This window comes from Lepisma saccharinum, chromosome 10 (assembly GCF_977018435.1).
Source record: "Lepisma saccharinum chromosome 10, izLepSacc3.1, whole genome shotgun sequence".
NCBI classification, from domain to species: Eukaryota; Metazoa; Arthropoda; class Insecta; order Zygentoma; family Lepismatidae; genus Lepisma; species Lepisma saccharinum.
This window is the reverse complement of record NC_139238.1, coordinates 16,643,247-16,670,232: the sequence shown is the minus strand read 5'-3', so window position 1 is coordinate 16,670,232 and position 26,986 is coordinate 16,643,247. Positions and strand designations below refer to the sequence as shown.

At 36.4% G+C, this 26,986-nt stretch overlaps 1 protein-coding gene and 1 non-coding gene across 4 annotated transcripts in view; one reads left to right on the top strand and one right to left on the bottom strand.

Annotated features, from left to right (window-relative positions):
* Nucleotides 1-14,323, top strand: part of LOC145993794 (uncharacterized) — a 43,289-nt gene extending 28,966 nt beyond the window's left edge. For all 3 annotated transcript variants that reach the window (XM_083129598.1, XM_083129599.1, XM_083129597.1), the window contains 2 exons: nucleotides 6,530-7,389; nucleotides 11,445-14,323. In XM_083129598.1, coding sequence (XP_082985724.1) covers nucleotides 6,530-7,389; nucleotides 11,445-13,291 — 2,707 coding nt within the window. In that variant the 3' untranslated portion in view covers nucleotides 13,292-14,323. The remainder of the gene's footprint in view (nucleotides 1-6,529; nucleotides 7,390-11,444) is intronic.
* Nucleotides 14,324-22,034: 7,711 nt separating this feature from the next.
* TRNAT-GGU (transfer RNA threonine (anticodon GGU)) lies at nucleotides 22,035-22,105 on the bottom strand. Its single transcript has one exon. It is a non-coding gene; the product is annotated as a tRNA-Thr (tRNA).
* Between the last annotated feature and the right edge of the window lie 4,881 nt (nucleotides 22,106-26,986).

Below are 26,986 nucleotides of genomic sequence, written 5' to 3'. Positions count from 1 at the left end.
ATTTTTATGACCAGTTTACGCTACTCACTTGTAGCTCCCCAATTTCCTCACGATGGTGGGTTGCCACCAGTCCTATACACAGGCCAAAAACCCAGAGACTGAACCCATGCAGACTCGAACCCATGCCGTCCAGCAGTCGGTGCCCAAAGTTCAGCACCTTAGACCACACGGCCACGGAGGGGGACGTCTATTTCTTACTAGATTCTCAAATCCTAGATTAACTAACAGATTCTCGAATCCCACATTTTCTACCAAATACTCAAATTCCGGATTAACTACCAGATTCTGAAGTACTAGGTTTCCTACCTGATTTCTAAATCCCATATCGGCCAACAGATTCTTAAATCCTGCAGGTCCTGCCACATAATCCAAGATTTACAATTTCATTTTGAAATCTTTGATTTAAAGTTGCAATCCTAAAAATATTAGATTTACTAATTCTCAAATCCTAGACATGCTATAAGATTCTCAGACAGAGTATTTACTATGATTGAAGAAACCCTGTACTTATTACATGATTCTCAATCTGGTAGTCACTACCCAATTATCCAATTCTGGATTTGCTACCACATTCTCAAATCCTCCAATTCCCAATTCTCAAAATCTTAGATTTACTAATTCTCAAATCCTAGACATGCTATAAGATTCTCAGACAGAGTATTTACTATGATTGAAGAAACCCTGTACTTATTACATGATTCTCAATCTGGTAGTCACTACCCAATTATCCAATTCTGGATTTGCTACCACATTCTCAAATCCTCCAATTCCCAATTCTCAAAATCTTGAGTATCATATTCTGAAATCCCAGATTTGTTAACTCTAAACTCCTAGATTGTTGCAATATGTGACAATTTTGCAATTTTCGATACGCATGTATGAAATAATGTACAGTATGAATGAATGAATGAATGTATGTATCCATGGATGGATGGATGAATGGAAATAGATGTATCCATGGATGAATGGATGAATGAAAATATATGTATCCATGGATGGATGAATATATGTTTCCATGGATGGATGGATGGATGGATGGACGAATATATGTATCCATGGATGGGTGAATGGATGAATATATGTATCCATGGATGGATGAATATATGTATTCATGGATGGATGGGTGGATGAATATACACTATGTTGCCATTTGTCACCGGACACCCCATACCAGTACATTAATCCAGTCGCAGCACCACATCAGTATCGTGTAGGGCCACTTTCACAGCAATGACGTCTGCAAACCTTCGAGGAAGACTTTCCACCAATTTGTGACACGTGTCGACGGGAATCTTCCTCCTGCAAAGCAGCAAACAGCTCAGTGGTGGTTTTTGGTTGGCATGGCCTGGCTCTCAAGCATTGCTCCAAATCATCCCAAAGGTGTTCAATGGGGTTGATATCTGGACTTTGGGCTGGCCAATCAAGTTTTTGCACACCCATGTCCTCAAACCACGTGTTGGTAATGCCTGCCGTATAACATGGAACATTGTCGTGCTGAAAAAGGTATGGGCCAATACCGAATTGTTCCCACAATGTCGGTAGCAGATGAGATGCATAACATACATGGATGCTGTGTTGGGTCTCCTGGATACTGACTGTGATTTCATTGGTGTACGGTAATGTTTGTAGAAATTATATGGATGGTTCCACATGTTTGAGTTACCGTATTTACTCATGTATAATGTGCACTTTTTTCCCAAATTTTTGCACCCAAAAACTTTGGTGCGTATTATGCACGGAATATTTTTTCATGTTTACGGAACCCTTTCATGTTATATGTCATTTTGAATTCTGTAGTTTCTGAATATGGCAACAGTATTCTATTCAAGATGGCGACACTAATGTGCAATGCAGTTGAAATAAGCTCATCACAAAATGAAGGAACGTTCTGATTTTCATGGTACTTTGGATGAAAGAAAAGATAAAGAGAAAGAAAATAATATTTAAAACGTATTACTGGCCAAATAATATGACATATATGGCTTGTGTAAATGCTTTAATGAAATAAATCTTGTTCTGCTAACTGTTAGTTTGACGGTCCTGAAAGTATATATTTTGAAGGTTTTTTTTTATTATTATTATAGAAAAAGTAAAGAGAAAATGAGCAAAACCACGCATAAAAGTTTAAAGGCCATTTTCCATGAAAAGCAGAGCCGTTCTGGCAGACTTCGAGCATGCACCTCCCATCACATGGGGTGTGTATCAGCGGTATTTGTTGGGTGAGAAATAACAGAAAATAACTCCTTGAGTACTTCAAATCCATAACGTAATTTTGATCTCCCTTTCTACTATTACAGAATAAATAAGGTGGTTAAAGAATGAAAGCTTTGGGATGCTACACAGTGGAGGGAGGGGGGAGGTAGGTTGGGTTGGTGACTTACTGTTTACACAAGAGGATATTCTCCTCTTGGTCCACATTGCAATAGGTGACTCAATGAATAGGTATGATGTTACTAGCTCTTAATTGGCATAGCAACAGCTTTACGATCTACAACTAAGGTAGCCTTTTCTTGAACCTTGATTATACTGCACATTATACACGAGATACATTTTTGGTAACATTATAGTATAAGGGAAACGGATTTCTTCAAATTTGCAGGAGAAAGTACTTACGGAAATCATTTTCTGTAGCATTGTGGAAGTTCGTGAATCGAGTTTTGATCCATTTTAATGTGAGAACATGTTCTTTTCTGCGAAAATGTCTGTCCGACATGCTGTTTCTGCTGCCGCCATTTGCTTTCTGCACAAGAGTACAATGTTCCATGTGTTAAGATGACGCAACCCCATTGTCAGTGTTCAACCTTGCCGTGTTTTCACTAGAACATGACGTGTCGAGTATTTTTTTTTTAACTATGCTTGCCTAACATAACTTAACCTAACCTAACCTTACGGAAAATGGTTTTTGGGGCGGACGTGAATGTTTTTTGGGGCTAACGTCAATGGTGTTTGAAGCTAACGTCAATGGTTTTTGTGGCTAACGTGAATGGTTTTTGGGGCTAACGTCAATGGTTTGTGAGGCTAACGTCAATGGTTTGCGACGTATTAGCATAATTTCAAATCTGGGCACGAAAGTAGGTATTTTCTGGTGAACGAGGTTGCAACACTGCATAAATCGACAAAACACCCGCACAACGCACCCTGAACCAGTACCCTATCGCCCGTCATAATGTGTTGCAGAATCGAAATAACAAGTAACAGTAAGTACTCATAAATGTAAGAAATAGACATTATCTTAGTTAGAAATGCATTATTTCACCTTAGGAAATGTTCCGCATCCCAAAATAGTATGTTAGCAATGTAAAAAATATGATTTATAGGTGTTTCCCTTATACTATAATAGTACGACATTTTTTTTGTTACTTTCCCCATCAAAAACCAAGGTGTGCATTATACACGCGTAAATACGGTAACTGGTATGTATGGTTGGATGGAAGAATATGTGGATAGATGGATGGATGGATGGATGGATGGATGGATGGATGAATGGATTGATAAATGTATGTATGTATAGGTAGTAGGATGGATGGATGGATGAATGTACATATGGATGGATAGATGAGTGTATTGATGATTGGATGAACAAATGTGTATGAATGAATGGATTGATAGATGGTTGAATGAATGAGTGAATGGATGGATGGATTTATGAATAGATGAGTGGATGAATGTATGTGTGGATTGATGTATGAATATAAATTTGTAATACCGAAGGATTGAAGAGATAATTGTTGTCGCAATGAATAGAAGCATTGAAGTGGTTAGCTCTCATGCCACAGTTATTAATGTCAAGTCTACTCTAAGCTTTTAAGTATTAAATTTAATATCTTAGGTATCTGAAGTAATTTATTGTGGTTCATGGAAACTTACATACACTATTATTGTCATTCACATAAACATCTCACACCTTTTTAAAATTCATAGTGCATATTTTGCTTGTTTTAATGCATAGTGTATTCATATTTGGCTTTTTTAGTACACATGAATCTGCCCAGTGACGTGCGGTGACGTTGACACTTGGGGTAGCAGTCAGTGGCATGCTCAAGGGGGGGGGGGGTTGGTGTGGGTCACACCCCTCCCCCTTTAGGGCCCAATATTCCTAAAAAAAGGAATGTCAATAATAGGAAAAGATTGCAAAATGATGAATGATTACTAAAAAAAGTACACATAACCCTCACCCACATTAGAAAATAAAAAAAACATTTGATTTGACTACTAACCCAGAGATCCTGTGTTCGAATCTCGGCTTGGCCATGGGTATTCTTTGTGTGTGTCCCTTCATCAAATTTATCGTATCATCTTCGTGATTAGCCAAAAGTGGCGGAAAGGCAAAGTAAAATAAACCAAATTGAGGAATCATTCAATGATTTGATTTCAGTTTTGTTACTTAGCGTCGCTTTTTTGTCACATTTGGTTAATTGCGGATATAATACGATAAAATTAATGAAGGGTCAAACACAAAGAACACCAATGCCCAGGTCGGGGTTCGAACCTGGAACTCCTGGTGTCGTAGCGTGCTGTGATAACCACTCCCCCACGGTGGTTGATTTGGTATTTTAAGTATACACTTTATGCACAGAAACAAAACACACTTTTTTGTAGTTTCTTCAATAATATTAATTTGGCTTTTTGAGTTCTGAGATAAATTTTTCATTCCAAATTAATTCATTATTCACTGCAGAGTACAACACATAGAACAAGAATCCTGGATTCGAATCCTGGCCTGGATTATTCATATGAGGTCCCTTCATCAATTTCATCATATCACTTATCCTCATTTTCACGATAACCAAATGTGGCAGAAAGCGAAGTAAAATAAACTAAACCAACAACAATATGAACATGCGTTCTCTTGTCCAAATAAATATATGACTGTTAGGCCAAGAGTAGTATATTTAAATAAAACACTACTAAAACGAGAGTGAGAGAGCCTGAGCACATTTGTAATTTAATCATTATATATTCCATATTTGGAAAAAAAAAAAAAAAAAAAAAGAAGGAAAGAAAACATAACATTATTGTCTGCACATAACACGTTCCCATTTCATAAATAATAAAACTACATCCCATATTATACATACGTAGATATTGTATAACGTGTAAAAGGTTGTGTAAATACAGAGAACATAAGTACGCAGAAAATTTTACTCTGAGTTCTTTAGAGGATTTACAAAAAAATCTATGAGAAATCAATCCCCTATCTGTCCTATAGGAAATAGACTAGGGGACCTGAAAGCCTGGGCTTTCATCCATTCCAGTGGGGGGTGAGGGGACAAGGGAGGTAGAGGTAGAAATCTTCCTTTTTCCTTCAGCCGGCCGTTTCTACCTTGAAACTGATCAGGCGGAGGAAGAGCGAGCTAGGGTATCCAGCCAGCTTTGCCCGCGGATTGCACCGATGGACGAGAAGCACGTGGAAAAGAAAGTGTTGCATATAAACTGTGGCTTTAACAAGACAATAAATATTGTGATTTGAATATAATTCGAGATGTGAGATTGATTGATCTATCTCTGCTAGATTAGCTACTCCTCAATGCACGTCACTGAATCTGCCCCGTAATTATAACAAATGACTGCTGTGTATTCATGAAGATATTATAATTCCAAGGGCTAGGTATACAATTATTGGCTCGGGGAATTCTGTGTGAATTTTTTTTCCATAGATGTGAAAAATTGCAACTTTTATTAAACCAAATCCCATTGAATTTATACATATTTATAAATCCCCCAAGGCAAGTTTTTCACCGTTCAGCTTTTATTTTTATCAAGGAAGGAAAAGAAATCTGCATGGAGAATTAAACATAATTCCCTATCTGTTTACTTTGTTAGTGTCCTTTGCATAACAATCTGTCTGTCAAACGGAAGATTATTGCAAGATAAGATATCTTGAAGTTGAGTAGGTATTTGAGTTTGATATTCTTACACAATTAACAATTTTTCACAGATTTGTATGTCCCTTAACATTTGTGATCAGTGTTTGTAGATGTCTCTCGAGTATGTGAAATAGCAAATGTAACCTCCCCACATTAAATTAACTATTTTAAAAATATATATACCATTTAATTGAATGAAATTAGAATTGTTGGATACATTGTAATTGCACAGACTCTGTATATTGTTAATACATTTGTGTATGTATGTGTGTAGGTGGTGAGAGGCAGTAATAAAAAAGGTTGAAATGGAGAAAACATCTACTTATACTCTTGAATTTTTGGAAATTTCACCTTGAAAAACTGGAATTATACTCGAATCTTATCATGGTCCTGGTATGTGCCGACCTCGCTGGCAGAGTGGGTAGCACAGTGCACTATGATGCCAGGGGTACCACGTTCGAATCCCAGCCTGGACGTAGGTGCTCTTTAGGAGTGTTCCTTCACCAATTTCATCATATCTTCACTCATCCTCATCTTCGCGATTAGCCAAAAGTGACAGAACAGCAAAGTAAAGTAAACAAAATAATTCATTCATTCATTCATTGTGTGTTTGTGTGTGTATTGTAAATATGTTACATCTGGAAATTACTTTGTCTTTGCAGGAATTTACCAAATAAATTAACAGGGAAAAAGTCTAACAATTCAGCATTAACTGGTGCTGATTTTAGTTTTTCACAAGAAATATACTTGAGAGACAATATAGACGGCAGTGAGCGTTCTTTGGACATAGCTGCAAGTACCAGTACATCAACCGCTGTGTCAGGTTTTGATGCAGAAGAAAATAGTACATCTGCTGCTAAAGTTTCAGCAAGTTCTAGCAATGCAGGGGAAACCAATTCTTCGCCACAGGGCCTATGCATAGGAAATGAGATTACGTCAGCAGAAACAGCATCAGTATTTAATCCCATAGAGTGTAATAACCACACAGAACCCGAAATTTCTGATTGTTTCGATCTTGTTGTCTCATCTGTGAATGCTAGTGCAGACGGTTCTAATGACTCTAATAAACCACAGCCTGATCATTCTGTGGCTTCAACACAAACAGTTTCGCCAGATGAAATTTCTTTGTTTGGAGAGGATAGTGACTGCACGTATGGTGGTACGTACTTCAAAAACATAAGCACTGAAACAAATGCCTTCATGAAATCGAGTGAATATGTGAATGCCAAAGAACAGACACACTCCCAGTCTTTACCTCGTAGTACTTGTTGTACTGTATCGAAGGTGAAAGAAAAATGCTTACAGGACAAGGTGTTGAATTGTCAGACTGAAAATGGGAAAACGAGACCAAACAATCAATGCAGCCTAAAAACATCTTCTAGCTCTTCTTCTGTACTTAATGAAAATTTAACGACATCAACAGTTGTAAATAGTGGCTACAGTTCACTTCTGTGGTCAGATCCCCATAATGTGACATTTATGAAAACAGTTCCCGAGAATACGCCGCAGCTTGTGCAGAAAGGTAAGACTCCTTTTTGTGTAAAGTATTGAATTTTGGATGAACTAATATAATTTTTTGTGTAAAATATACTGTTTCCATTTTACAAGCCCAAAGAAAACTATTTTTTAAATGGTAATCTTGACCCTTGTGTTTCTCTTTTACGAAGATCCCAAGTAACCACAACCGTTGGGCCAATGTCAATTTTTATGTTCGAAAGGTTGGCTTTATGTTGGTTGGCATATTGATGTTGATTCTACATTGAGCCAACAGTGGTTGCAAACGTTTGCCCAACCATGGAAAAGTGAGTCAAAATCAAATGTTTCGTGCTAAGACAAATTTCAGGAGTATGCTGTAAATTCTAGAGTGTAAAATAAGGAACATTTAACAGTGTTTCTTTTCAAATATTTCAGTCACAGCACATACTGAAAATATTATTTATTTTTAATGAAAGAAGAAGCTATTTTGAACTTGCAGTCACTCACCAGTCCTTTGTCAGCCGCCATGGCTGAAAGATGTGTTGGGAAGTGCGTATTGTTTGTCTCATTAGCTGTATCAGAACAAGAACATTCTTACAGGTATTCTTGTGAAGGTGGTTAAGCAATGTTATGTGCAGACTAAATTCCATGAAAGGTGGAAAACTAAGTAAACTAGAAGGTTTTTGTGCTATCACTTGAAGGTGCGGTGCCTTGTAAACAATGATACCATGTGACTGAGAAAGTGCTGTGTATACTTTTAAATTTTCATAAATAATTTGTACTATTGTTTACATTTTGGCCTCACAATAAATTATGTATATCGGAACACAAACGAACCTATCCATTCTGTAGTTTTCAGTAGGTTGGGCCAACGTAAAAACCACAAATTGGCCAACGTAAAAACCACAAGTTGGCCCAACGTAAAAACCACGTGTTGGCCCAACATTGGAACCACGGCCAAAATTACCATTGCCCAACCGTATTTTTTATGTTGGGCCAACAGTGGGCCAACCATTTTCAGTACGGTTGGCCGAATGTTGGGCCAATCACTTTTGTTTACTTTGGATGGGGAAACCCCTGGAATTTATTACTCCTAAGATTTTAAGAAGTTATGCTTAGAAGAAAGGGACTTGAATATTTCAGATAATTTTATCAATTATGGCAAGTTTGTGTGTGCTCCACATTAATTTCTAAAGATCAATAGAATTACAAGCAAACATAATAATTTCTTTACATCGCTGGCTGAATGCTGTTTTGTCATATCCATTTTTCATCAGAAATGAGTTGATGATGTTATCGTGTTCTGTACAAGTTAATGCGTCATGTTTCGAAGTGACTTATCTGGATGTCAAATGGTGTGAATTATCAACAATAATAAAATGTTTGCACAAATCTTATAGTGTATTCAAAATCCACATACATCAAACTTCAGCTCCTCTGAGAAGTTAATGCAGATGGACATACAACAACATAATATTCAGCCAACAATATACTTAAGAAAGTAGAACAATGTTAATAGAATTCATTATTTAACAGTTTCTCTCAGGCTGTTACATTCTTGCACTTCAATTTCTATATTTGTAATTTTGATCAGAAGGTCTGAAGAATGGTATTGAATGAAAAAAGTCCTCCCCAATGGCATAGAAGTAACATTGTTGCCTTGTAATGAAGGTGTCCTGGGTTCGATACCTGGTGGAGGCACATAGTGGTATGGATATAACTTTAAACTGTAGATCCAGTCCCAATGAGCCTGTCTTTGCGTAAAGTGGACTTTAAACAAAAAGATCAAACTCAAATTGAACAACAAAAGGTTTGTCTTTGTGCTTGGAAAACTGTGAAACAAAAAAAATGGTATTGAAACCAATTATAGATACTGATATTTTACTGATCTCATGTAAAAAATGGCCTATGGTATGGTAGAGTTCTCGATCTTAAAATGAGAGGCTGCATATCCAAAATGTCTTGATAGTTTTATTGAGCTATCTTTATGATGAAGTACCATGTAATTCATTCCATCCCTAATACAGCCCTTGTTATATGCTTACATTGTAGAATTATTTTCATAGTTTATAGTTGTTACAAGCATTTTTAATCATTTTACAAGACGTGACGTTTCGGGAGAACACACACTACCTTCATCCTAATATAATGTGCAAGATATTCCCCTATCTTGAATGACTGTTCTAACATATGCATTCTGCTTTAAAGTGTTGTAATTTTCCTCATGTGCAGCCTAATTGTGAAGGAATACAGCTGGATGTAACTGTTTGTTTTGATCAAATGTTCATATGAATAGGAAATATGAGAGAGCTGAGGCAAAATCATGTCCTGACACAAAAATGATAAAAACTTGCGACTAAGTGATCTGAAATTTTAACCATTAAGGTGAGAGAGCCGCAGTATGATCTGGCTCTCACATGAAAGACTTAGGTTCGAATCCCAGGGCAGGTGATTTGGATGAGGAATTTTTCTAGTCATTTCCCTGTTTTTGTGTGGCTCTGAGACCCACCCAGCTTCATATCAATGGGTACCTGATGGCAAACCCTGGGGGGGGGGGGGGTAAAGGTGGCCAGGCATAATGCTGATCACATCATCCCAACTATGGCCGAGATAAAGAATATGTGGAGCTCTATCTATACATCATCCCATTTGCCTTCATGACATGTGTTGACATGCACAGGGGTACCTTTACCTTTTACCAATAAAGCACCAAGTAAGATTTGCCAACAACTGATGTTCTGCCAATCCAATATAAAAATTCATATAATGCATGAAGAATCTGAATGGTTCATTCACCTCCTTAATTAGTGTACAACCATGTAAGTGCAGTAAATTATGCTTCACAAAAATAAACAACATATCTAAACATTTACTTTTTAGAGCCTAGCTGTATGAATTAGTATTTTTATTCGTAAAATAAGGAAGCAGAATTTACCAATAAACTACACGATATCAGATCAGAAAAATTATCAGCACAGTGAACCACTGAACCAACACACTGATATACCTGCTTCAGCCAGTACTGATAGTGGATGCCAGTGATGTTTTGTTCCTTCATTGCATAATTAATTGTTCTGAACAATAGCCCAAAAAACTAGGGCTGAGCTGATACCACTTTGAATCAATATTAATACTTGAAAATTGTAATATTTTTAAAGCTGGTCAAAATATTGATCAGTATTAGTGGGTAAGTATTCTACTCCAATTGTATGCATCAATTTATCAAGAATTTTGATTTAAGATATTCAAGAATGAAAATATTAAAATACATGTTACATAAGCACATAATTCAGTTTTTTACCTCAAAATTGGTGCAAAATGAAAAGGAACTTCAGCATAATTAGACTTCGCGAAACTGTCGTGCAGCATTTTTGCAGACCTCCTTGAAAGACCATAATGCAGGAAAGTATCGGCTGATACCGATGCATCGGCTCAGCCTTACAAAAACACAAACAAAATGTAATTTTCATTTCATGCATGCAAAAAAAACAAAATTCACGAGAAGCACTATAAAGCATGTAAGGGACCAAATTTACTTCATGACTAGGATATAATGATATGAAGAGGATAACATTTCAGAATGAAAGGGGTCTTCATGTTTTCCTTTTCATCTGGATAAATAACCATTAGAAAATGCACTCACAATTTTGGCTGTTGACTGAAACCAGAAATAGCCAAATGTTTATGTTTTCAACGTTTTTGTACCACTCAGACTTGGCCTCCGAGCTCTAGGTCTGTGTCGTATCGAGTATTTTGTGTGTACCAATGAATTCTTAAATCCATGTCATACCATTCGTCGAAAGGAATGAAGCAGCAGGACCAACAAACAGGAAACAATTTGATGTTTCAAGTGTTGCTGGTTGCTTATCTTCCATCATTACACTGCTTTACCTCCAGATCCCTCTTGCACACAGTCAGAGGGCCAGTGTCACTCTTGAAGGTGATATCCTCAGCAAAAATTTGGTTCCATTTTGCAATATTCCTTGCACCTCTGGTGTTACAAACAACATTTCTGGACATACTTCCAGAATATTTCTCTATTTGTAGCACATAGTGTCTGGATATGAAGTATTATCATACCCAACTTTGTATATTTTTCAGGTTCCTCTTTACCAGGAAATCCATGCAGTTTTCCAATGGTGGATCTGACAGTTGATGACTCGCCATCTTTTTCCAAGAAAATAGTACAGAATTGTCCAACAACTATCAGTAACACTTACCAAATTAGTAGTAGTCATATAAAAAATAACAGAAAAGTATTTAATCCCATTATACAAAAATCTAGTGTACATCGTTTACAAAATATGGCAAGGGGAAGTAGTTTCACAGGTCATAGCATTTGTAATGTACAGCATAATATGCCCACAAATGGCAAATCAAATAACTGTGTACCTAGACCTTGTATAGATAAAAATATACAGACAAGACCAACAGACAGTAATCAACTGCCAGTAGTGAACACCATGGTTCAGAAAAGAAATTTAAGCTCAGTTTTGTCAAACAGTGATGTAGGTAGATTAAATTCAACAGCCGGGAACTTGCCAGTTGATCATTCCCAGGAAGATTATTCTCAGTTCCAGAATTTGGGGACCAACGTAGGTACTAGAAGTATACAAATTAACAAGGCAAGAAGAAGCAGTTATGTACGAACCACAACTAGTTTCAATGTTGAAAAAGCATGTGCATCAAACCAAACCTTGTATTACACTGCAAAAAGTAGCATAGAAGTTCTACAGACAGTTGATTTGACCAGTGAAGAAGAATTCATTCCCTTAGACTCTTCTCGTTCTGTTCCAAGTAGAAACCATACTTTAGATTCACCGACAATTGATCTCAAGAATGATACATCTCCACAAGATGGCTTCCATTCAACTCGGAAACAAGTGAGCAGGCCAGTTGAAAACCCAGCAGACAATAGAAATCTGTTTGCGTGTACTTATACGTGCGGTGGTAAATTTTCCAAACCTGTACAAAAGGTTTGTCCTGACCGGACCCAAGTAAGTCGTATATTTGATGACAGTTTCATGGAAGCTCCTAACAGTAGAAACATTGTATCATCGAGTGATGTCCATGTTCATGATTTGAACATGACAACTGGTGGCAACATCAGGACAAGTGAGAAGAGATTTACGTCAAGAAGCTTTTCAAAACCATCTGCAGAAAGGGTTGGTGTTAACCAAATCCAAGTAAATCAAAGGCTTGAGCACAATTTTATGGAAGCTCATAACAGAAGAAACATTGTATCATCTAGCAATGCGCACGTTAATGATTTGAACATGAGAATTGGTGGCAACAATAGGACATGTGAGAATAAATTTACATCCAGAGGTAAGATTTCAAAACCATCTCCTGCAGAAAATGTTGGTGCTAACCAGATCCAAGTAAGTCAAAGGTTTGACGGCAATTTTATGGAAAATCCTAACAGAAGAAGCATTATATCATCTAGTGATGTCCTAGTTCGTGATTTAGGCATGGAGTCCAATAGTAAAAATGGAACAAGTGGGAAGCTGTTCCGAAAGAGACATTACCCAACGTGCACTACATTGCCTGGCCTTAGCACGACACCCGTGGACAGTGAATCGCCAGACATAATTCCAATTGCATTTTTTCACAAGAAGAGAAAAGACAATGTGCCTGCTACAAGTACCTGTAAATCTCCATCCAGTTATATTAATGCAAATTTACACAACTCTGTGCCTGTTTCGAGTGCTCATACTGTTGATCTCGGTGATAAGTTCCTTTGTGCCTCTGGAACTAACAACGCTGCTAATAGCTGTGCTCTTCGAAGAAGTTGCAGCAGTGATTCTCGTGATTTCATTGACCAGCATTCTGTCCTGGAAGGCAACAGAGAAGCAAATAAATTATTGGAATTACGTAAAGTACGTAAACGTACTCTTAGTCTGGATACAACAGAAACAGTTCCTTCCACAAACCGAATGCAACTTTAGTCTAGTATTAACCAAATTAAATGAAAATATTGTGATATTCTGATGCACATTTTGTGAGTATTAAGTGATAGTATGTGAAAATCTCTAATTTGAACAAAATTGGAAAAGGTGCTGCAATTTCACACACACATGCATGCACATACATATGTTGGCATTTTTCTGTAGTTGTCATATCCTTTGTTTTTAGTAAACTTGTGTTTGAAAGAATGTGTTGCCTAAGAATATGTGTGGTGTCACACATTTATGACTGGAATGTTAGTATTTACTAAGGTCTTAAACTTAAAAGTATGATGAAGGAGGTAACTCAGAATATTTATTTTTAAATAAAAGTATTTAGTTATTTTGTTTGATGTAAGAAATGTTAAATATGATGTGCTTTTGTGTCATTAATATCACAAGTCATGCAAAATTGTTTACTTCACTGCGTAACTTTCTCTCAATTCTCAAAAGTCAAATAAAACAAGTAGAAAAATTTTAATGCAATTTTTTTGTAGGTAAACTTCTTCATATAAATATAGCAGAAAGTGTAGTTTGTCTTTTGTGGTTCAATTTGATGCATGTTTTTTGTCTTTGAAAATGGAAACAGAAATTCAGTCAGCTACTTCTTACTTTGCCTGTCAATATTTCTGAGTTTTGGTCATCAGGGCTTTAGAGATTTCTAACTCCATCCCCTGCTTGAGGCAGATAGTGTTGTTATTTCCCTTAGTTTTAAAATTTGCAGATATACAATAACTGCCCAACCTGATAGTATTTTTTTTTTTTGTAAAGAACAAAATTTTCAGATTTATTAAAATTTGCAAGTTAATGGTACTTTTGTTAACCTCTTGAGACCTGAGCAAATTAAGAAATAGTAATTTTTATGATATCACAAATGTAACCGTCATTTATCAAAAAAGTCCTGGATGCTATTTTAATGGTATGGTATTGGAAACTTTTCAACTCTATCCCCCAAAAGTCAAGTCAAAAGTTTAATTCTCTGCCACTCCCCCTCAAGTTAAGCCCTTGCTGAGATGAAAAGTCAAAATGCATTTGTGCAATCCCAGATAGCATGTAAGTTAACTGCAAGTTAAATCGAATGTCGATTTAACTTGCAGTTAACTTACATGCTATCTGGGATGTGGCAATATTTATTACTTTTTTTTCTGTTGAATAATTGAATAGAATTATTACATTATTACCATTAATGCAGTATTATCTTGTACAGAACAGTACTGTAGAAAGAAAGTTGCACATGCTTTACATACAATACAACATTGTGAGGAAGTATTACTTTTATAGAAATATCAAATGTGATCCACAAAACGAGCATAAATTACAATGATTGGCAGTATATTTTTTCCTTGTAATGTTACTATGGTGTGTACTTTCATATTCATTTAATCAAAATGCCAGACACTTATTTCTGATTTGACCATTTAAGATTTTCAACCATATCACATCATTAACAAATTGTATGCTGTAACTGTTTTAAGGAATAAAGAAACTCAGTGAAATGGTTGCAGAGTGAGCAAAATCACACGTTTACTGGATGTGCAACACAGTACAAACCGGCACTGATATTCATTTAATAGACTGCCAATACTGACCCAAGTAATCTCTGTGTTTTTCTTACTCATTTGACACTTTGTTTGCCACCCCCCCTTCCTCATCTACAGCTCTGATGATCTGTTAATCTAAAGTAGATTAGATCAGTTGCCTTAGTATATCGTCACTTACTGTCATATCTTGAATGCTATTGAACACAAAGCACTATCATACTTTTGTACTACCATACCAAATACCTTCACAAGTAGCGATTTCCTTGGCTTACTTTCCCAAGAGCTACACATGAAAATTGTCGTGACACTTGTTATTATTTTTAATACTTACAGTTAGCATAAGTGTGTGTGTGTGTGTGTGTCCTCACTTTATGGTAAATTCTACCAGAATAGTGATAGCAATTATACAGCACATGTGTATCTAATAGCACAACCACACTGCAGCTATTTCTGAATAGCACTGAAAATATCTAGTCTCGTTCAAGTTTGTGAAATCTTTGTCAAGGCAACTTATTAGGCAGCACTTAGTACTCTTTTAATAATATTTTATTATTTGCTTGAATGGCATGAAACGTTTTGCCTTTACACTATATGGATAACATACCACTCCTGTTACAAAATTTCTAAGAATTTATAAATGCCGTCCATAAAATAATGGTAAGTTTAATTGCATATTATATTATGGTTATTTGGATGAAATCTATAAGTAACTCCTTCCAATACAATGCATGTATACTAATGCAATTATATGAATACAAAATATAAAATGTACAATAGAAGAAAAATGTTTTGATATGTCGTCTGATATTAAATATGTCAGAAATGGGGGAAGGGAGAAGTGGGTTTGATTTGCCGGGGGCTCATTCTTCAAAGTGTGGAGTATTTGGCTTTTTTTGTGTGTGTGTGTCGCTCTAACTGTGTGCGTGTTTATTACATCAGTGTTAGTTTTGTATAGTTATTACAATATCAAGAATACCACGCACATTTTTCAGTTTGATTGTGAAGGTACTTTTGAACCTAATTTATACAGTGTTTTAATAATTATTGGTTGGAGATAAAGATGTTGATCTGCAGTCCACATGATTTGTAGTATTTAAATCAGTAAAAATTGATATGAGTTTACCAGCGAAATATTCTGTTGTTTTTTTTTGTTTTTTTTTTTTGTTTTGTTTTTCTCCCTGAAATACTAGGGATAAATGGGGCAGGCCGTATGCCTCGATCAGTCACTATTTGGAGAATATCCAGGTTTAATGTCAGGAGACATTTGTTGTGGGGAGCAATGAGAAATCATTGGCGTTGGTCTTTTGTAAAAAGCTGTGACTGTTGATTTCTTGATCTGATATTTCTATAAATTACATGTAACGATCTTCCACAATTGTCATTTTTCTATTGTCATTAATATAAAGGCAACAGTCATGTCACTTTTGAAATATAAAAATTCTAAGTACACAATATCGTTTCTAAAACAAAAAACATTGATATATGATTCTTGCACTGAGTAAACAGATGAATATATTATTGTGATTATACATGATATATTCGCAATTTCTATATGCTCTCTTATTGTCACTGTGTAGGTGTCATAAATATTTACGTTGGTATTGTATTAGTACTGGTAAAACTACCAGATTAGTATTTCAAGAAAATATGGTTAATCTGTTATGAAGTATTGCTCCAAAGATAAAAAATAGTTTAAAACCATAATTTTTTCAAGATGCCATATTTTGATGTTTTTTCTGCAAAGAGAATACATTTTAAGTAATATACCTTCAAGACTAATAAGATAGTCTGTTCCAAAGCAGAGTTGCAACTCAGGAAGGTGTATACACACACACACACACATTTATTTCAGGTGCCGTCACTGGGTTCTTTGATAATAAATGTACATTATATGTTATACAACTTCATACTGGAAAAGTGAATACCATTTTGTGTCTTATTCAAAAAGAACTAATTAGCTTTTTCACGATTTTCAAATTTTCATAAACATTGTATCATAATGTGAAGAAATGTGTGTTACTTTATATGCTGAAACATTGCTATTGTTAAACAATTACATATATTTATATGTATTGAATCTTAGATTGTGCACCTATTTGACAGTGTTTGTTCATTGTTGCACATAACGAAAAGTTTCAAATTGTTCCTGTACAAAGTGACTGTTTTTTTTCTTCTTGTTTGTGTTTTGGTGTCATATAAATATACAAATCAGTGTAGCAATATATGCACTGTTGGAGTATTTTAGTAGTGTGTGCCAAAGTATTTCTTTCACAGATAATTAGAAAAGAAATAAATATGTTTATATATTGTAAATAAAAAACATATCTTTGATGCATAGATGTTTTCAAGACACACAAATAGTTATTATAATGAGAAACATCCCAGTTTTCTATTTGCATTCCTAAATAATGTGCGTTGAAGGGAATAAAATAATCTTTAAAACTTTTTTTTGTGTGAAAATATGTACGGTATAGAAATTGAAATGTCTTATATTCAAGTTATTGTTCTATGTCTACACAAACAGTATTATGAGAGAGCATCTTGTTGATAATATGAATATAAGAAGAGATATATATTTTATTTGTAGGAAAATATTTTATTTGTACATAGGATGTTAATAGAAATGAAAGCATCTATTTCATAAGAATAAAAACAACTACAGAATCACAAGGCCAAAAATCTGTTCTATAGCAATGCATGGAAATATTTTTTACTAACAAATAGCTTCACGATATCAGCCAGGCAAGTTCTGTATATGCTTCCAAACTTTAGAGAGCTAACTCTACTCTTGTCTTCAGGATTGAAAGCTGTTTGTGGGCTTTGGAGAGTTAACATCATTCTCATCTTCAGGGACAGTCTGCTTCCAAACTTTTGAGAGCTAACATCACTCTCATCTTCAGGGATTGAAGTTTGTTCACAGACTTCGAGAGCTAAGGTCACTCTTGTCTTCAGGGATTGAAGTCTGTCCACAGACTTCCGAGAGCTAACATTTATTTGTCTTCAGGGATTTAAGTCTGTTTCCGAGGCTTTTGATGTTGCCACACATATGTGCACTTCAGTGCATTATCTCTCGAAAGCTCATAAACAAATTTCAATTCCCGAAGACAAGAGTGACATTGTTCTCATCTTCAGGGATTAAAGTCTGCTTCCAAGCTTTTGAGAACTGTAAGCTCTTGGAAGCTCAGAAACATGTCTGGAACCAATCTGGCTGATATCCTGAGAATTTCTTCATTGTTCACCACCAGTAAAGTTTCAAGAATTATTTCAAATTGTTTCATACAATTGAAATTTTACTTTTGAAATTAATAATCACATTGGAACCATTTGCATTCAACTGTAGCCAAAAACTGGATGTCATGGATTTTTCTTCTGAAAGAAATTTCTCTTATGTACTCCCAAATTTCCATTAATATTCATACTTGCATATTGTATGTATCCAATGTCTTCACAATTCTTTCATTAACATCCTGTGTATTTGTGTAAATAAATAGGATCATGTTAGAAGCCTTACTTTTTGCTTGCTATTGTGATCCAAGCATTTAACACTGAGTGTTTTCAGGTGTTGAACATTCACAAAAACTATATTAAATATTTACAGATAAGTATGTAATACAATTTTGTTGTGAAATGTTATCTTCTATATCTTTGTTATGCATTGCTGTAAATCCCGACTAGATGCCCCTATCAGCATATTAAAATTTCTACATGTTGAGTGGTGGTACATCAACAATTTTGTGCAATTTCTGGGAGGGAAAAAGCAGCATTGTTTCAAAGAATATTTTATAATTAATTAGTTTATTTGAGAGTTGCAGATATATGCCAGTATATTCAAAATATTCAGAATTACATTTTTGTACAGCCTTTTTGCAATAAAGAGATTGAATTTGATGTTCTATTGATTGAATTTTTCAGAATCACCAAATTGGTATTATTGGTTGAGTACTAATAACAATTGTTATTAGTAGGGTGCAGAGTTTTGCCTATTTTCTCTTTTTATTGCTTTGTAGTAAAACGTAGGCTTTAAAGTTCATTTAGTGATGTTTCTAGTCAGAAAGTACATTTTTATAGTCCCTATTTTTAAAGTCAGTGCCTATTTGGCTTAATTGTACCTAAATGTCTATTCTGCAATTTTTGTTTACTCCAGCTATTTTTTTATTTTTACGTGCCTTTGGCTTGCCCTGCATTGAAGGAGGTAAGCTTTTATTTATGTTGAACTGACTTAAATCTGGTCAGATCTTTCTAAATTCTTAATGTCCCTTAATTAGGGTAAGCAAACTAGCTAATTGGTTCGTGACTCCTACTTGGACAAAACAGTGCCAACCCACTCTTCTTTTTTTGAAGGTGAAAACTTGTAGGAGTCAATCAGTACTCATTTGCTTTGTTGTGTGTGTGAGAGAAAGTAAGTTGGTTATCTGTGAAGATATATTGTGTGTTGTATTCAGAACTGAGGTAATGTAAGATGATGGCTCATCACAGTGTCCATTGTTCATCATGTATCTTTAGCGCTTGAAGTGAAAATATTGGGGGAGGGGGTTGGTCAAGCCTTGGTGCTGGCTGGAGGATGCTCCAATTGTTTAACACTGTGACAGACAGCTGGTGGGATGTTTTGCAAAAATTTTGCTAGCTGGAGGATACTATTCCCTGTATTCCCCCATCACTTCAAGCACTGCTTATCCTTGTTTTCGAAAAATGCTAGACGTAGAAAAACAAACTCCCCATCCTGGATACATTTTCAGAGTAGCCGGAAATAGAAAATCATGCCATGTATGTATGTACGCGTACATACCTTCTGTCAAAAAAGTACCGGGAATTTGTAATTTAAAAGGCCCGCGCTTATCTTTTAATTTTTTTTTCCCTAAGCTGGTAGCACTGTACTTAATTACTATGCCATACATGAGCGCCATCTGTCAACCAGTTTGTTTACAGCAGCTGGTTGAATCAGTCCACTTCAGTAGTGCATCACGAGTTTTACAATGAACGAAATTATTGAATAAAGAGTTTGCCTTATATTGTGTTGCGAACGGAATTTCGTGTGCTGACTCTCTAAAAATGTTAGAAAAGACTTATGGTGAATCAGTTTTATCAAAAATACGGACTTACGAGTGGTACAAAGCGTTCAAGGAGGACCGAGAGATCGTCGAAAACATGCCTCGGTCTGGACGCTGGGTGGGCGCCGGGACCGCTTCCAACATTAGAAAAGTTCCCGGATTTGAACCGGCCGGGGATCGAAACCGGGACCTTTAATCGCAAATTAAACATAGTAATGTCCTGATCAGTTACAAGTAATGCAACATTAGTTATATGTTAGTAATAAAAAGTGTGTTCAACCTGTGCGAAGTACGACATTTAAGACTTTGTGTATGGTAATCGTATTAATTACACGGATGCCAAACTTGTAACTACTAATTATATTCAATTTTGATCCATTGCTTCTCTGAGCCGAGTCTTAAAGTGTTAATGTTCCTTGCAAATCTTGTAGGAATAAATATTAGTTGAATTATAAAGGAGATGTATTGAAAGGCCCCGGTTCGAAGCGGACGTCCCCAATATTGAATTTAACTAAAAACATTTAAGTGGGAAGGGGGTGATACGAGTATATCAAACCAGGCCAGAATTTCACGAGAAATGCAATGGTGAAGGTTTATTCAACCTAACTTTAATCAGGAAAAAGTTATGCATGTTTTAAGTAATACACACAAACACATTTTATGTACGTGATTTGATTTTTGTTATTTATGATCGCCTTTCTGCCACTTTTGGCTAATCGCGACGATGAGTATGAGTGATGATATTATAAATTTGATGAAGGTACACAAACACAGAACGCCTAGTCGGTATTCGAACCCGGTAAAACTGGCGTCGAAGTGCGCTGTGCTAACCACTACTCAACGAAGGTCGGCTCAACATTTATAAATGTTTTGAGTTTGTTGTTAAGTCCACTTTATGCACAGAAAGGCTAATCGGGACTGGACCTACAGTTTAAAGTGGAATCCGAACCATTATGTGCCTCCGCCGGGTATCGAATCTGAGACCCGTTGATTACAAAGCGACGGCGTTACCACTACGCTATCGGTGAGGCCTAACATCTATGTACGTAATGGATATGAGGGTGTCGCTGTAAACCATGGACAAACTTTCGCAGCATGTAGTGGACATCAATGTGAACGACTTTTCTTAATAACGTTTCGTTTGTTGAGGTCATTTCAACGTTATACGAGCCCTTCTCAAAGAACAGCATTTTTATCCTGTATGTTTGCAGCCCGTTCATCACATTCATGGTTGCCATTTTCGAAAACTGCAAAATATTGAGTACGTTACGGACAGACAACAATGGATCACCATCAGGATATGAATATTTCGTCTTTAATGAAAAGGTATCAAAAACAATAAGCAACAACAATGCATGCATTGAGCGAAAGAGGGGGAGGTTCATCCTAACGGCTTCTAGGCTAGCATAATTCCATTTCCATGGAGTTAAAGTTTCTACTTTCTTAGCTGACAGAAAAAAATGTCATTGACAATGATGAATCTGCAGTACATGACTAAACACACACAGAGCAGTGGCAACTCGTGGCTTTTTCCGAGTGTAGGAAGAAATTATGGTAAACCGACGAAGGTTTGAAAAATGCGTTCAATTTCATTCATACTTATTGCTTGTACTATCCATTGCATTTAGAATGTTAGCTGCAGGCCCATTCTCAAAGTGTGGCATGGGGCCCTTGCTCCTCACTTTGAACTACGAAATATTTAAATGTGAACCTATAAAAATCGTCGATTGATTTGTTGTTTTAAGTCCATTTTATGCACAGTAAGGCTAATCGGGACTGGACCTACAGTTTAAAGTGGGATCCGAACCACTATGTGCCTCCACCGGGTATCGAACCCGGGACCCCTTGCTTACAAGGCGACGACGCTACCATTGCGCCATCGGGGAGGCCAGTAAAAATCGACGATAATAACATTGACAATATTTAAAATTTTGCAAGAATTTATATTTTCTTCCCCCTCCCTGTCGTGTGGTTTGACGATAATAAAAAGTGTTGCTTAAATTTCGAAATTTTGCTAAATGCTTCTAAATTATGGTAGGATTTATTATTAATTTTTTTCGGATAATTATAATTCTGCATCTGCTTTTCTAGACTTTTGAACTTGCGTTACTTATTATTAACAGTTATGTAATACGTAGAAATTTTCAGCGAAAATGCAGGCTCGACCAGGACTCGAACCCGGGTCTCTGGCATACCGTGCCATTGCTTTACCACTGAGCTACCGAGCCGGCTTAGCCTCACCTGATTTTTCGCTCTCGCTGTTTTACCTGCGTGGAATCGTCTCTGCCAGTGCTACCGAAACGGGATCTGCTCAGTGGTTGAGCAATGGCACGGTATGCCAGAGACCCGGGTTCGAGTCCTGGTCGAGCCTGCATTTTTTGCTGAAAATTTCTACGTAGTACATCTCCTGTGTGTGCCTAATCTTCAATAGTTATGTAATAGTGTAAATCCCCCCCCCAAATTGTTTTAAATGGTGCAACAAACGACATGAGTTCAATATCGAACTTAAAAAGATTTGAAAAATTGTTTGCCCCCAACTTTGGACCGATTTCCTACCATAAAATCTCCTGACGAACAAAATCGGCCAGGATGAAGAAGAGAGAAAGGATCGTGGCATGGTTGTAAAAAAGTTTTCCGCTGGATCGGCATACTCCCTTTCGTTTGAAACATGTCCGCTGGTGAAGTAGAAATAAGATTTGGACATAATTTTATTTTTATTTCCTGAAATCATATTCCTTTGAATTCAACTTCCCTCTCCCAGGGATAGGCGTTTGCAGATTATGCTAAAGTTGTTTTCACGTTCAGAAGACACAATGGGCTCTTATGGGCAATGCTTTTCTTATGGGAAATACGAGCGCGCTGTTGTGAAATTTCTGGATTTACAAATTTAGCTTAAGTAAAATCGGTACCTGCAGATTTGCAGGAAATTTTGTAGAGAATACGATGGTGAACACAAAAAACTGGTAACTTGCTTACATAATTTTAGATAAATTAAAAACGCAAATTTTCTGTGAAAACACAATTTTTACATTGTTTTCATTCCTAACGTTGAAACATGCCGTAAAATTGAAGCATTCATTATTAAAAAAATTGACAGTTTTTTTAATTGTCATAGGTGATGGTGGTACTCAGAATTTATCAATACTTTAAAGCATATTTGCATTAAAAAATATTCAAATAAAGTATGTGGAGATTTTTTATATTCGTGCAGTAGAAAATGTCGTCGCTGGCCATTTTTTATTCTGTAATTCCAAGTAAAAACTTCCAGCGACAAAGTTGTGGAGAAAATAATGAAATTATATTTTATAACCACTCAAAGGATCCCAGAAATATTACTTCCATGCATTTGGAGTTTCTTTTTAACCCGAACCGCGCGCGAAGTAAGGAGACGTTGTCTGGCCATCTTGAGCTGGCTCACCGCAGCATTCCGGCTAATCACCACCAAGTTTTCGAGTTGTTATTTTATTTCCATTCAGTAAAAATTTGAACTTCATGCAGTTTGTTATAATAGAATTGAAATTACTTAAATTTAATAATTGACAATTATTTCCAATGCTGCTGTTGTGAGCAACATTAGTGCTGTCGCAAATACACGTTGTTTTTGTTTACATTACTGCCGACATTAATACTGAAATGAACATCACCTTTCAGTTTCCAACATACACATAAATTCATAGACACCATATTAACCTTTGAAAGGCTTTCCAACACGTGACAAAATATGGGGCTTCAAGATAGAAATATGACTTGCCTTGCTCGAGTCATTCACGTCTTATCAGTTCACGTGGGCCATAACTCATTTGTTTGTTTGGGTTGCAACTTGAATCTAACCCATGTGCCAGGTTCCCCTTACTTGAATGAGAGATCTGCTTTGGTCTCTTTAGACTTTTTCCCTCTCTCGAAAAAGTGTTTTCAGTTGTGTGAGCGCTCAGTGATTTTTACTTTTTTAAGTGATTTCTGAAGTGTCATATTCGTGCATTACACTCGCGTGTGTAGTGATCGCAATTGATCATAGTAAAAAGGGTAACTGTAACGTTCACAGTATAATATTAATATTAATAATTACATATAATTATCATTATATATACAAAATATGTAACACCTTCATTGTGAAGGAAGGTCATCATTTCCCGGCGACATGAGCTAGCGCTGTATTGGCAACACTGTGAGGTTTCTCCATAAGCGCCGTTGTGTCTTCTGAACGTGAAAACGACAATAGAAACGGTGCTAAGTGCCAACAAATATCAAATTGTGTTTGGTTTAGTAACATTTTGTTGGGGTTGGCATCGCTGATTGAGGAAAGTCTTGCTGGTTCCTTGATCTTCGTAACCTTTCTCCACTCCCTTGCACTGCCCCCCCCCCCCCCTTTCATCTGTCTGTAGGATGACCGCCGAGGTTCCTCAGCGAGTGGCAGAAAGCCCGTGTCCATCGTCTTTGGGGACTACTACTGGAGCGAGCGAGAGCAGTCAACTCTTGACAGTAGCTAACCTAGACAATTGTACGTACATTGCGCTCATAATTTTATAACACGCATTAAACTCCTAAAAAGTAGAGAACTGGAAATAAGTAAAAATGAACTGTAGGAAGTTCCTCACTTCCTACATAGAGGAATCGCGCCTGACACAGAGGGTAAAATATTATAATTTTCGAGCGCCAGAACAAGGCCTGACCTTTCAAAAAAGTATCACTACACTGCACAGAAAGCCCATATGCTGAATAACAGATTTATTTCACAAAATGAAATAAAAAGCAAACATTGTACAGGAATACTACAGCTTTACAAGTACCAACAGCCAGCCCACTTCGAAACACGGATTGCACACAAACATCGTGCACCGCTCACAGTCTGTACAGCAAGTGTCTAACGTGAATCACTCGACCCCGCCGGGCAGCTGTTGGGCAGTGCTGCCCTCACACAATGGCGGAATTTACATGTACTACACACCTTATGTTAACATGGTCATAAAATATGTTTGTCTTGATTCCTCTACACGGTGCCAAATTTCGTCGATGGTTCACGGGGAAATCCTCTGTATGTTAAGAAGGCGTTAAAAAATTATGCAATATTAATAATCATGATGATTTTAAAATAGCATTTTACGCGGTATGGAAAGTGTCTATGCGCGCGTTCCGTAAATCGCTCCGATAAACGTGTTATGGCCACTGGTCGTTCCACAAGTCCTGTCGTAAAATTAGTGAAGTTCGTTATAGCGTTCCTTAAGGGAAAGAGTGTCAGTTTCGCACCAGTTGTACAGTGTCTCTCAAAAGTTTTAGGACAACGACATTTTAAACTAGGCAACCCAATTTACACAAAGCCGTTGGTGGGTTGCGTGCAGAGTTAGGCTCAATTTCAGGATTGCCACATGCACAATAGATATTTATAAAATACGCGAAAGAAATATAAACAAGTATTATTGTATAAAATTATTAAAAATATCACTATTATATCGCAAATGACAAAATTATTTCTGAAAGAAAAAAATAGGTTTTCTAGTATTTCATCGCTGATGAGTCTACAGTAAGGAAAAGAGGTGAGAGGAAACGAAAGGTTACAAAGGAGAGGAGAAAGAGAAATCGAAAGGAGAAGAGGAAAAGTAGAGGAGAGAAGAAAGATAGGATAGACGAGGAGAGGAGATGTAGTGAGGAGAATGGAAAAAGATTCGAGGAGAGATGAGGAAAAAAACAAAGAAGATAAAAGAGGAGGAAAACGAGAGGAGAGGAGAGGAGGAGACGAGAAGAGGGAAGTGGAGAGTAGGGTAAAGGAGAGAAAAAGAGAAGAACGAAAAAAGAGAGAATAGTGCAGTGGAGTCGGAAATCTAAGACAGGAAAGGAGATAAGAGGAGTGGAGAAGAGTGGGATAGAGATAAGATGCGAGAAAAGTAGGGAAGGCGATATGAGATTAAAGCAGAACGGAAAGAGGGGAGAGAAGAAGGAGATGGAACTGGAGAGAAGAGGTAGTTGCAGAAAATATCGTCTGAGCGTCAAGAATGGATTCATTGGTCAAATTATCGACATGAAACATTCAATAACATTTTGAAATGTATTGGAGAATATATTAGATCGGTGCGAAATGCCTTTTGGCTGAGTTCAGAGCAAATTAAAATCTTCCATGTAAGATCTTTCATTTTACCTGCGATTACACCACTAAAAAAATGAACGTAATTTTTAATATTTATAAGAATTATTCAATTTTTCTCCACTTCTCGGTTCTTTGAAACGGATATTTTGTAATTCAATATTTCCCCTCCCCCCATCGTTAATTCTAAACTGAATCATTCCGTTTCACACGGCGTAGACAATGAACACAATGGGATATGTCTAAAACCTACGAAAATTTTCTGCCAACGGAAGGGTTTGAACCTACGACCATCAGATTGACAATCCTGAACGGTAGCCACTACCCTACAAGCTTTAGCTCCTTAAACCAGGTAGAAGAACCACTACACCACGCCTTTACCTTCGAATGAAACAACAATTTTTTTTTTAAGTTTTCTGTCCCTCCAATATTGTAAATGTCGTTTGGTATACGTGTAGTTGAACTTTTACTTTAATTTTGATTTGCTTTCTTGTAGTATAACCGATATCTTCGGGAAGTAATTTTCGAAGTGATTAAAAACGAGAATATTGGTAGTTGTGAAAATGCGAGTTATTTCTTCTAACTTATTATTGTGATTAGACATTACTAATGGAAAATATCTAGAGGCTTGAACATTACAGGACGATGTTCTTTTCCTGTGATACTGTAACAGACAAAATGCTTGTTTACTGATGCAAGTCTTGTGTCCAGAACAGTCTTATGAAATGTATTTGCTGTTGCGTAAGATAACACGAAATAATTACACCGTGTACGAACTACCAAACCTGTGCAACGTTATACGTAAACAGGCGGAAAATTTTATTCATAAAATCACTTCACATTTCACAGTGTTAGTCAAGAGAGACTTGTGGGACACTGTGTTAAGGTGCTGGACTAAATCCTTCTAATTTTTCTTCCTCGAAGAACAACAATTTCTAAGGAAGAGCAACAGTGATGATCTTTCTTATTTCTTTTAAATGCTTTAATTGGGTTAAAAATAAATAACAATATTGCTTGCATTTCTGTCATTGAC